Source organism: Ascaphus truei, chromosome 18 (assembly GCF_040206685.1).
Source record: "Ascaphus truei isolate aAscTru1 chromosome 18, aAscTru1.hap1, whole genome shotgun sequence".
Classification (NCBI taxonomy): domain Eukaryota; kingdom Metazoa; phylum Chordata; class Amphibia; order Anura; family Ascaphidae; genus Ascaphus; species Ascaphus truei.
This window is the reverse complement of record NC_134500.1, coordinates 30,630,363-30,642,742: the sequence shown is the minus strand read 5'-3', so window position 1 is coordinate 30,642,742 and position 12,380 is coordinate 30,630,363. Positions and strand designations below refer to the sequence as shown.

Here is a 12,380-nt window from a genome sequence, read left to right as displayed (position 1 = left end):
GATAAGGTGGGGTTCAGGTTAGACTATGGCGCAGTCTGACAGCTCATGCCATTAAGGTTTTGGGGGGATGTTACATAGTGTGGAGATTGGTCCCGTCACAAAGCAGGTCCCAATGGGGTTAGAGGGAGGGGGGGTTGGATGTTAGCAGAATGGCGAGTAGGCGTACTGAGTTTTCAGGGAGTTTTTAAACATCTAAAAAGCTGAGGGAGAGAGATGGTGCGTGGGAGGGAATCCCAGAGAGGGGGCAGCGCGGGAGAAGTCTTACAGGCGGGTGTGAGAGGAAGAAATAAGGGGGGAGAGGCGGGTGTCGGGGGCAGAACGTAGGGGGCGTATAGCTATGTATTTGTGGATGAGGGCTGAGATGTAAGGGGGGCAGTGTCGTTGAGAGCTCCGTAAGTCATTATTTACAGGGTTTTAAATATCATTATGGAGGCTATGGGAAGCCAGTGTAGGGATATGCGCAGTGGAGCGGTGAGTGAGGTAGAGGCTATGGGAAGGCAGTGTGGGGATATGCGCAGTGGAGCAGTAGAAGTGGAGCGGTGAGTGAGGTAGAGGCTATGGGAAGCCAGTGTGGGGATATGCGCAGTGGGGCGGTGAGTGAGGTAGAGGATATGGGAAGACAGTGTGGGGATATGCGCAGTGGAGCAGTAGAAGTGGAGCGGTGAGTGAGGTAGAGGCTATGGGAAGCCAGTGTGGGGATATGCGCAGTGGGGCGGTGAGTGAGGTAGAGGATATGGGAAGACAGTGTGAGGATATGCGCAGTGGAGCAGTAGAAGTGGAGCGGTGAGTGAGGTTGAGGATATGGGAAGCCAGTGTAGGATATGCGCAGTGGAGCAGTAGAAGTGGAGCGGTGAGTGAGGTAGAGGCGATGAGAAGCCAGTGTAGGGATATGCGCAGTGGAGCAGTAGAAGTGGAGTGGTGAGTGAGGTAGAGGCGATGAGAAGCCAGTGTAGGGATATGTGCAGTGGAGCAGTAGAAGTGGAGCGGTGAGTGAGATAGAGGATATGGGAAGCCAGTGTGGGGATATGTGCAGTGGAGCAGCAGAAGTGGAGCGGTGAGTGAGGTAGAGGCTATGGGAAGCCAGTGTGGGGATATGCGCAGTGGAGCAGTAGAAGTGGAGCGGTGAGTGAGATAGAGGATATGGGAAGCCAGTGTGGGGATATGCGCAGTGGAGCAGCAGAAGTGGAGCGGTGAGTGAGGTAGAGGATATGGGAAGCCAGTGTGGGGATATGCGCAGTGGAGCAGTAGAAGTGGAGCGGTGAGTGAGGTAGAGGATATGGGAAGCCAGTGTTGGGATATGCGCAGTGGAACATTTAGAAGTGGAGCGGTGAGTGAGGTAGAGGATATGGGAAGCCAGTGTAGGGATATGTGCAGTGGAGAAGTAGAAGTGGAGCAGTGAGCTAGGTAGAGGCGATGGGAAGCCAATGTGAGGATATGCGCAGTGGAGCAGTAGAAGTGGAGTGGTGAGTGAGGTAGAGGCTATGGGAAGTCAGTGTGGGGATATGCGCAGTGGAGAGGTGAGTGAGGTAGAGGCTATGGGAAGCCGTGTAGGGATATGCGCAGTGGAGCAATAGAAGTGGAGCGGTGAGTGAGGTAGAGGATATGGGAAGCCAGTGTGGGGATATGTGCAGTGGAGCAGTAGAAGTGGAGCGGTGAGTGAGGTAGAGGATATGGGAAGCCAGTGTGGGGATATGCACAGTGGAGCAGTAAAAATGGAGCGGTGAGTGAGGTAGAGGCTATGGGAAGCCAGTGTAGGGATATGCGCAGTGGAGATGCAGAAGTGGAGTGGTGAGTGAGGTAGAAGATATGGGAAGTCAGTGTGGGGATATGCACAGTGGAGCAGTAGAAGTGGAGCGGTGAGTGAGGTAGAAGCTATGGGAAGCCAGTGTAGGGATATGTTACATAGTTACATAGTAGATGAGGTTGAAAAAAGACGTAGGTCCATCAAGTTCAACCTATGCTAAATTTAGACAACAGATACTTTATCCTATATCTATACTTACTTATTGATCCAGAGGAAGGCAAACAAAAAACCCCATTAAGGGGAAAAATTAATTCCTTCCTGACTCCAAGAAATGGCAATCGGATTAATCCCTGGATCAACATCCTTCCCATGTATACTTATTTTGTATATCCCTGTATACCTTTCCCATCTAAAAAGATGTCCAACCTTTTTTTGAACAAATCTATTGTATCTGCCATCACAGTCTCCATGGGTAATGAATTCCACATTTTAACTGCCCTTACTGTAAAGAACCCTATCCTTTGTTGCTGGTAAAATTTCCTTTCCTCCAACCTTAAGGGATGGCCCAGAGTCCTTTGTACTGCCCGTGGGATGAATAGTTCATTTGAAAGCTCCTTGTATTGTCCCTGAATATATTTGTATATAGTTATCATATCCTGTCTTAGACGCCTCTTTTCTAATGTAAATAAATCTAATTTAGCTAGCCTCTCCTCATAAGTTAGAATGTCCATCCCCTTTATTAATTTGGTGGCTCTTCTCTGCACTCTCTCCAGTTCCATAATGTCTTTTCTTAGGATTGGTGCCCAAAATTGTACTCCATATTCAAGATGTGGTCTTACTAGTGCTTTGTAAAGGGGCATAATTATGTTTACTTCTCTTCCATCCATTGCCCGTTTGATGCAAGATAAGATCTTGTTTGCCTTCGCAGCTACTGCATGACATTGGGCACTATTGCTAAGCCTGATGTCTACAAGCACTCCTAAATCCTTCTCCATCAAGGATTCCCCCAATATATCGCCATTTAATTTGTAAGTCGCCTTTTTATTCTTGCATCCCAAATGCATAACCTTACATTTATCTGTATTAAACCTCATCTGCCATTTACCTGCCCACGTTTCCAGTCTCTCCAAGTCCTTCTGAAGAGAAATTACATCCTGCTCTGATTCTATTACCTTACACAATTTAGTATCATCAGCAAAGATGGAGACTTTGCTCTCAATCCCAACCTCAAGGTCATTAATAAACAAGTTAAAAAGCAGGGGTCCCAGTACCGATCCCTGAGGTACTCCACTCACGACTTTAGCCCAACCTGAAAAAGTTCCATTTATGACAACCCTCTGTTGTTTGTCCTTTAACCAGTTTTCAATCCAGGTGCATATATTATTACTGAGTCCAATTTTCTTTATTTTGTACACCAACCTCTTGTGTGAAACCGTATCAAAAGCCTTTGCAAAATCTAAGTAGACCACATCAACTGCATTACCCTGGTCTAAATTCCTACTTACCTCCTCAAAGAAAAAAATAAGGTTAGTTTGGCAAGATTTATCCTTCATAAATCCATGCTGACTATTACTAATAATTTTGTTTTCCATTAGGTATTCCTGAATATTATCCTGTATTAAACCTTCAAGTAGTTTCCCTACTATTGAAGTCAGGCTTACAGGTCTGTAATTTCCCGGTTGTGATCTAGCTCCCTTTTAAAATATAGGCACCACATCTGCTTTACGCCAATCTTGTGGTACTGAGCCTGTGTAAATGGAGTCCTTGAATATTAAATATAATGGTTTGGCTATTACTGAGCTTAACTCCTTGAGAACTCTTGGATGTATGCCATCGGGGCCAGGTGTCTTATTTACTTTCATTTTTTCAAGTCACTTATGAACTTCTTCCTCAGTTAACCAATTGTTCATTAATATGGAGGTTGTGGCTTCCTCCTGCGGCACTACTATTGAACTTGATTCTTCCCTGGTTAACACAGAGGCAAAGAATTTGTTTAATACCTCAGCTTTTCCCTTATCTCCAATAATCTGCCTACCCATCTCACACTGAAAGGGTCCTATATTTTCTTTTCTCATTTTTTTGTTATTAAGGTACTTAAAGAACTTTTTAGGGTTGACCTTACTTTCTATTGCAATCCTTTTTTCATTATCCATTTTTGCTAATTTGATTGTCCCTTTGCAATTTTTGTTACATTCCTTATAATTCTGATACGATGTCTCTGTCCCTTCTGACTTAAAGAATCTAAACGCCTTCCTCTTCTTGTCCATTTCCTCCCCTACCTGTTTATTTAGCCACATTAGTTTTGACTTATTTCTTTTATACTTATTACCCAAGGGTATACACTGATAAGTGTGCTTTTCTAACAATGTTTTAAAGACTGCCCATTTATCTTCTACATTTTTCCCTGCAAAAACATCATCCCATTGTATTACTACTAGATTAGACCTCAGTTTATTAAAATCTGCATTTCTAAAGTTTAAGGTCTTTGTTGAACCCAAGTAATCTGTTTTTTGATAATTTATTTCAAATGAGACCATGTTATGATCACTGTTACCCAAATGTTCCAGGACTTGAATATTTGTTATTACTTCTACATTGTTTGATATGACCAAATCCAGAACTGCCCCTCTCCTGGTTGGTTCCTCAATAATTTTCTGTCATATAATTGTCTTTAAGCACCCCCAAAAACCTGTTTCCTTTTGTTGTAACGCTAATCTCATTGCCCCAGTCTATGTCTGGATAATTAAAATCCCCCATTATGCAAACATGACCCAGTTTTGATGCCTTCTCCATTTGCAAAAGTATTTTAGCTTCCTCAATCTCACAGATATTTGGTGGTTTATAGCATATTCCCACAAACATTTTCTTTATACTTTTATCTCCACTGCTAATTTCTATCCACAAAGTCTCTACACTTTCATAATTCCCTTCATAGACATCATCCCTTATAATATGTGTAGTGGAGCAGTAGAAATGGAGCGGTGAGTGAGGTAGAGGATATGGGAAGCCAGTGTGGGGATATGCGCAGTGGAGCAGTAGAAGTGGAGTGGTGAGTGAGGTAGAAGCTATGGGAAGCCAGTGTGGGGATATGCGCAGTGGAGCGGTAGAAGTGGAGCGGTGAGTGAGGTAGAGGCTATGGGAAGCCAGTGTGGGGATATGCGCAGTGGAGCGGTAGAAGTGGAGCGGTGAGTGAGGTAGAGGCTATGGGAAGCCAGTGTGGGGATATGCGCAGTGGAACAGTAGAAGTGGAGCGGTGAGTGAGGTAGAGGCTATAGGAAGCCAGTGTGGGGATATGCATAGTGGAGCAGTAGAAGTCGAGTGGTGAGTGAGGTTGAGGCTATAGGAAGCCAGTGTGGGGATATGTAAAGTGGAGCAGTAGAAGTGGAGCAGTGAGTGAGGTAGAGGCTATGGGAAACCAGTGTGTGGATATGCGCAGTGGAGCAGTAGAAGTGGAGCGGTGAGTGAGGTAGATGATATGGGAAGCCAGTGTGGGGATATGCGCAGTGGAGCAGTAGAAGTGGAGCAGTGAGTGAGGTAGAGGCTATGGGAAGTCAGTGTGGGGATATGCGCAGTGGAGAGGTGAGTGAGGTAGCGGCTATGGGAAGCCAGTGTGTGGATATGCGCAGTGGAGCAGTAGAAGTGGAGCGGTGAGCTAGGTAGAGGCAATGGGAAGCCAGTGTGGGGATATGCGCAGTGGAGCAGTAGAAGTGGAGTGGTGAGTGAGGTAGAAGCTATGGGAAGCCAGTGTAGGGATATGTGCAGTGGAGCAGTAGAAGTGGAGCGGTGAGTGAGGTAGAGAATATGGGAAACCAGTGTGGGTATATGCGCAGTGGAGCAGTAGAAGTGGAGCGGTGAGTGTGGTAGAGGATATGGGAAGCCAGTGTGGGGATGTGTGCAGTGGAACAGCAGAAGTGGAGCGGTGAGTGAGGTAGAGGATATGGGAAGCCAGTGTAGGGATATGGGCAGTGGAGCAGTAGAAGTGGAGCGGTGAGTGAGGTAGAAGCTATGGGAAGCCAGTGTGGGGATATGTGTAGTGGAGCAGTAGAAGTGGAGCGTGAGTGAGGTAGAGGATATGGGAAGCCAGTGTTGGGATATGCACAGTGGAGCAGTAGAAGTGGAGCGGTGAGTGAGGTAGAGGATATAGGAAGCCAGTGTTGGGATATGCACAGTGGAGCAGTATAAGTGGAGCGGTGAGTGAGGTAGAGCAGCGGTGCGCAAACTGTGGGGCGCGACCCCCAGGGGGGGCGCGACACTGCCGACGGGGGGCGCGGGGTTTACAGAGGCCCCGCGCGCTTCCCGAAGGCACTTAAATTAAGTGCCGGGGGAGCTGCAGGGCCTCTGTAAACCTAACTTACCGTGGCTCCGGCGGCTTCCTCCCTGCGTCGCCATGGCAACGCGGCGTCAAAATTACGCTGCGAGGTCATGTGACGTCACGTTGCTATGGCAACGTGACGTCATTACGCCGGAGCGCGGGTAAGTTGGGGTTGGGGGGGCGCGGGAGTGAGGGGACAGCCGGCAGGGGGGCGCAGGGAAAAAAGTTTGCGCCCCCCTGAGGTAGAGGATATGGGCAGCCAGTGTGGGGATATGCGCAGTGGAGCAGTAGAAGTGGAGCGGTGAGTGTGGTAAAGGCTATGGGAAGCCAGTGTGGGGATATGTGTAGGGGAGCAGTAGACGCCAACAACTGGCATCTTACATGTGATACAAACGCGAGCAGAAAGTGGAGACTTGCGCCCAAACAAAGTCCTCTCTGCACTCTCTTTAGGGTGATATATCTCCCGAAATAGAGACAAAGAGAGACGAAGTGAGAGAGAGAGGGAACGAGAGGGTGTAAGAGAGAAAGAGAGAGATGGAGTGAGAGAGAAAGAGAGACAGTGTAAGAAAGAGAGACAGTGTAAGAAAGAGAGACAGTGTAAGAAAGAGAGACAGTGTAAGAAAGAGAGACAGTGTAAGAAAGAGAGACAGTGTAAGAAAGAGAGACAGTGTAAGAACGAAAGAAGGTGTAAGAAAGAGAGAAGGTGTAAGAGAGAGAGAGAGACGGAGTGAGAGACAGTATGAAAGAGAGAGAAGGTGTAAGGAAGAGAAAGAGAGAGAAGGTGTAAGGAAGAGAAAGAGAGAGAAGGTGGAAGCGATAGTGAGATACTGAGAGAGACAAAGTGAGATGGAAAGAGAGACTGTAAGAAAGAGTGAGAGAGACAGTCAGGCTGTGTCCATACAGCCTTCTTCCGAGCGGAGGCATGCGTTTTCAGGACATGGTAGACGCGCTGTCGGGAGGCGTGTCAGTGCCTCACAGAGCTGGTTCGCCCTCATTCGGCGAACCGCTCACGTGAGTTGCCCGTCGCGCCAAGGAATCAGTTTTAGCTGATTCCTCGCACAACACGCGCCCGCTCCTGCAGTCACCTGCATGGTCTATGGGCGCGATCAATGCCTTAAGGCAATGTGATCACGCCACGCGCGGACGCCTACGCGCGGTCTTCGGCAGCATGGACGACGCCTATGGCCGAGCTCACGGTTTTGACGTGGGTGCGCACTCCCATGCGCGCCCCCGCGCACACTCCTGCAGCCCCAACGATGTGTGCGCTAGCTGCAGGAGATCGGTGGAGGCGATCTGGGACGTGGCGGGGGGCGTGGCGAATGCATCACAGAGCTGGTTTACCCTCATTGGCTGAACCAGCTCACGTGACGCTGACGTCACGCTACTGCAGCCCCAAATCTCAATTTGAGTTGTGGCAGCAAAACGTAGCAGCGTTGACGCGTGCAGCGCCGCGGGCACGTGAAGAACTCCAATAGGCAATTAGGTTAGCGTCCCTGAAGTGTGCGCGGACTCAAGCGCGCACGTAGCAACGCCGCCACCATGAGCTCGGCCTAAGAAAGAAGCGCTAGAGATATTGAGTGAAATAAGTGAGAGAACGTGAAGAGTAGCGTGAGACAGTTGAGACGCCTCTTTCAATGAGACTGACACCTCTCTCTCCCTCCCCCCTCCCTCTCTCTCTCTCCCCCCTCCCTCTCTCTCTCGCCCCCCTCCCTCTCTCTCTCCCCTCTCTCTCTCTCTCCCCTCTCCCTCTCTCTCTCCCCCCCTCCCTCTCTCTCTCTCCCCCCTCCCTCTCTCTCTCCCCCCCTCCGTCTCTCTCTCTATCCCCCCTCCCTCTCTCTCTCTCTCTCCCCCCCCTCCCTCTCTCTGTCTCTCCCCTCCCTCCCTCTGTCTCTCTCTCCCCCCTCCCTCTCTCTCTCTCCCCCCCTCCCTCTCTCTCTCTCCCTCAGGATCCTGTCTCTCTTCTCCTCTCACCAGTGGAGGTATCTCAGTAATGAGGTCCTTCGGTCTCAGCAGGAGAGACGTCTCCGATGGCTTCGAGTCAGCGGCAGCATCAAGAGATTCCGGGCCGGCCTCAGCATCTTCTCCCCCGTCCCCAAGTGAGAGCGCCAGGGCTGTCTCTCAGCACTCTCTGATCACTGTCTCACATTGCTCTCTGGCTGTCTCATTCCACCCTCTGGCTGTGCCTGTCTCGAGCAGAAGTTGTAATCTCAGGTGGTCTGTATCTCCGGAGGTTGAGGATTTAGGAGAGAGGAGCACTCTGTCTCTGGCTGCCCCAGGCAGTCTCTCTCTCTGTGTCTCTGTGCCAGGCAGTCTCTCTCTCTCTCTCTGTGTCTCTGTGTCAGGTAGTCTCTCTCTGTCTCAGGCTGTCTCTCTCTCTCCCAGGTCTCCCAGCTTCCCCGGGGGTCAGGATTCGGTGTTACGAAGCGCTCTCACTGGGTCAGATCTCCGCGCTCCGCGTCTGATGAACAGATCAGTGTCCTGTACCCTACGTAACCCCAAATCTGAGATGTACGCTGGGCACGGCCCCACAACCCAGGTGAGAGACAGCCTGATACAGAGAGAGGACGGGGGAGGGAGCTTATACAGAGAGAGAGCTTATACAGAGAGAGAGCTTATACAGAGAGAGAGCTTATACAGAGAGAAAGAGAGCTTATACAGAGAGAGAGCTTATATAGAGAGAGAGCTTATACAGAGAGAGAGCCTATACAGAGAGAAAGAGAGCTTATACAGAGTGGAGAGAGCTTATACAGAGAGAGAGGAGAGAGCTTATACAGAGACAGAGAACTTATACAGAGAGAGAGGAGAGGCTTATACAAAGAGAGAGCTTATACATAGAGAGAGGAGAGATAGCTTACCAGGAGAGAGCTTATACAGAGAGATGGAGAGAGAGAGCAGAGCTTATACAGAGAGAGAGGTAAAGATAGCTTAAACAGATAGAAAGAGAGAGTTTATACACAGAGAGAAATAGAGCTTATACAGAGAGAGAGGGAGAGAGCGTTTATACAGAGAGAGGAAGAGAGAGATAGCGTATATAGAGAGAGGGAGGGAGAGAGCTTATACAGAGCGAGAGAGAGAGCTTATACAGAAAGAGAGAGAGAGAGCACGCTTATACAGAGCGAGGAGAGATAAACAGAGGGGGAGCTTTTACACAGAGATAAATAATATACAGAGAGAGAGGGCGAATCAGAGAGACACAACTCCTATACAGAGATAGCAGCCACACATATATATATATATATAATGTATGTAACTCTCCCTGCCTGGCTTCCTAGGGAGATTACACCGGTGGGTTATATATGGCTGCTCTGCATGGGGCCGCTCCCCAGCACAGGGGCCGCTCCCCAGCACAGGGGCCGCTCCCCAGCACAGGGGCCGCTCCCCAGCACAGGGGCCACTCTCACGCACAGGGGCCACTCCCCAGCACAGGGGCCGGAGCACAGGGGCCGCTCCCCAGCACCGGGGCCGGAGCACAGGGGCCGCTCCCAGGGGCCGCTCCCACGCACAGGTGCCGCTCCCCAGCACAGGGGCCGCTCCCAGCACAGGGGCCGCTCCCACGCACAGGGGCCGCTCCCCAGCACAGGGGCCGCTCCCCAGCACAGGGCCTGGAGCACAGGGGCCACTCCCACGCACAGGGGCCGCTCTCCAGCACCGGGGCCGGAGCACAGGGGCCGCTCCCAGGGGCCACTCCCACGCACAGGGGCCGCTCCCCAGCACAGGGGCCGCTCCCAGCACAGGGGCCGCTCCCAGCACAGGGGCCGCTCCCACGCACAGGGGCCGCTCCCCAGCACAGGGGCCACTCCCCAGCACAGGGGCCACTCCCACGCACAGGGGCCGCTCCCCAGCACACACTCACCACTCCAGTGGAGGAACATTATCTTAGTTGCGCTACTAAGTATGGGAACCAGATCGGGATCATCATTGATATTAATCCGATTACTCCGGGCCCCTACAGGAATTCTGAGGGGTCTTTCATACGTGACCCAATACCTTTGGCCTGGGTGGGAACTGCAACTTCCATACAGACTGATGAGGAATATTAGCGCCGATCCGCGGCTCTATGGGCGATCCGCCGGCACCCGGGAGACCTCTTTCCTGAGGCCTTCTGTGGCGTGCCGTATTCCTTTTCCTGTAATATTCAGGACTCCATTCCTTCATTTGGGATCCTAACTTAAAGGGGACTGTCCCAATCTGCAACATAATAAACAGGCGGGCCTGATCTGGGCAATTACTTTATAAACATTGCTTATCTACTCTTCCCGAGGCTCCCCTCCTCTTATCCTCCTGGAACCTAACCTTCGAGAATAGTCCATCCTCCGTAAATACCCTGCGTGACGCCAGGATCTCCATAGCAACCCAGGGTGGGGCCCAGCATACACTCACACTGCTAGTAACCCTATAGGAGTGCTATATTCTAGCACTGCCAGAGCGGGGGGGATATACAGTACACAGCCAGTGATGGGAGAAAGCGGAGACTGAGATGGGGCAACATTTAGGAAAATTCTCGTTTAGAGATTCTTATTCCATGCGGGATGGGGAGGAGAGAGACAGACTGACACTGGGAGGAGAGAGACAGACTGACACTGGGAGGAGAGAGACAGACTGACACTGGGAGGAGAGAGACAGACTGACACTGGGAGAGAGAGCGTGAGAGACTGACACTGGGAGAGAGAGCGTGAGAGACGGACACTGGGAGAGAGAGCGTGAGAGACGGACACTGGGAGAGAGCGTGAGAGACGGACACTGGGAGAGAGAGCGTGAGAGACGGACACTGGGAGAGAGAGCGTGAGAGACGGACACTGGGAGAGAGAGCGTGAGAGACGGACACTGGGAGAGAGAGCGTGACAGACGGACACTGGGAGAGAGAGCGTGACAGACGGACACTGGGAGAGAGCGTGACAGAGGGAAACTGGGAGAGAGCGTGACATAGGGAAACTGGGAGAGACTGGTACAGACAGACGGACACTGGGAGAGAGCGTGAGAGACGGACACTGGGAGAGAGCGTGACAGACGGACACTGGGAGAGAGCGTGACAGACGGACACTGGGAGAGAGCGTGACAGAGGGAAACTGGGAGAGAGCGTGAGAGACGGACACTGGGAGAGAGCGTGACAGACGGAAGGACACTGGGAGAGAGCGTGACAGAGGGACACAGAGAGAGCGTGACAGAGGGACACAGAGAGAGCGTGACAGACGGAAGGACACTGGGAGAGAGCGTGACAGAGGGACACAGAGAGAGCGTGACAGACGGAAGGACACTGGGAGAGAGCGTGACAGAGGGACACAGAGAGAGCGTGACAGAGGGACACAGAGAGAGCGTGACAGAGGGAAACTGGGAGAGAGCGTGACAGACGGACGGACACTGGAAGAGAGGGTGACAGAGGGACACTTGGAGACATGTTGTGTATATACAGAAAGAGAGAGTGACGTGTATATACAGAGACAGCGCGACGTGTATATACAGAGACGGCGTGAGACGGCGCGACGTGTATATACAGAGACGGCGTGACGTGTATATACAGAGACGGCGTGAGACGGCGCGACGTGTATATACAGAGACGGCGCGACGTGTATATACAGAGACGGCGTGACGTGTATATACAGAGACGGCGTGAGACGGCGCGACGTGTATATACAGAGACGGCGTGACGTGTATATACAGAGACGGCGTGACGTGTATATACAGAGACGGCGTGACGTGTATATACAGAGACAGCGCGACGTGTATATACAGAGACGGCGTGAGACGGCGCGACGTGTATATACAGAGACGGCGTGACGTGTATATACAGAGACGGCGTGAGACGGCGCGACGTGTATATACAGAGACGGCGTGACGTGTATATACAGAGACGGCGTGAGACGGCGCGACGTGTATATACAGAGACGGCGTGACGTGTATATACAGAGACGGCGTGAGACGGCGCGACGTGTATATACAGAGACGGCGTGACGTGTATATACAGAGACGGCGTGACGTGTATATACAGAGACAGCGCGACGTGTATATACAGAGACGGCGTGAGACGGCGCGACGTGTATATACAGAGACGGCGCGACGTGTATATACAGAGACGGCGCGACGTGTATATACAGAGACGGCGTGACGTGTATATACAGAGACGGCGTGACGTGTATATACAGAGAGCATGACGTGTATATACAGAGACGGCGTGACGTGTATATACAGAGACGGCGTGACGTGTATATACAGAGACGGCGTGACGTGTATATACAGAGCGAGCGTGACGTGTATATACAGAGACGGCGTGACGTGTATATACAGAGACGGCGTGACGTGTATATACAGAGACGGCGCGACGTGTAT

At 51.1% G+C, this 12,380-nt stretch overlaps 1 protein-coding gene across 1 annotated transcript in view; it reads left to right on the top strand.

The window, feature by feature from the left end:
• The window catches only part of PARP6 (poly(ADP-ribose) polymerase family member 6), a 99,840-nt gene that overhangs the window by 28,061 nt on the left and 59,399 nt on the right, over positions 1-12,380 (top strand). Inside the window, 2 exon segments of the mRNA XM_075576031.1 lie at positions 8,003-8,152; positions 8,439-8,592. Of these exon segments, the coding sequence (XP_075432146.1) occupies positions 8,003-8,152; positions 8,439-8,592 (304 nt within the window).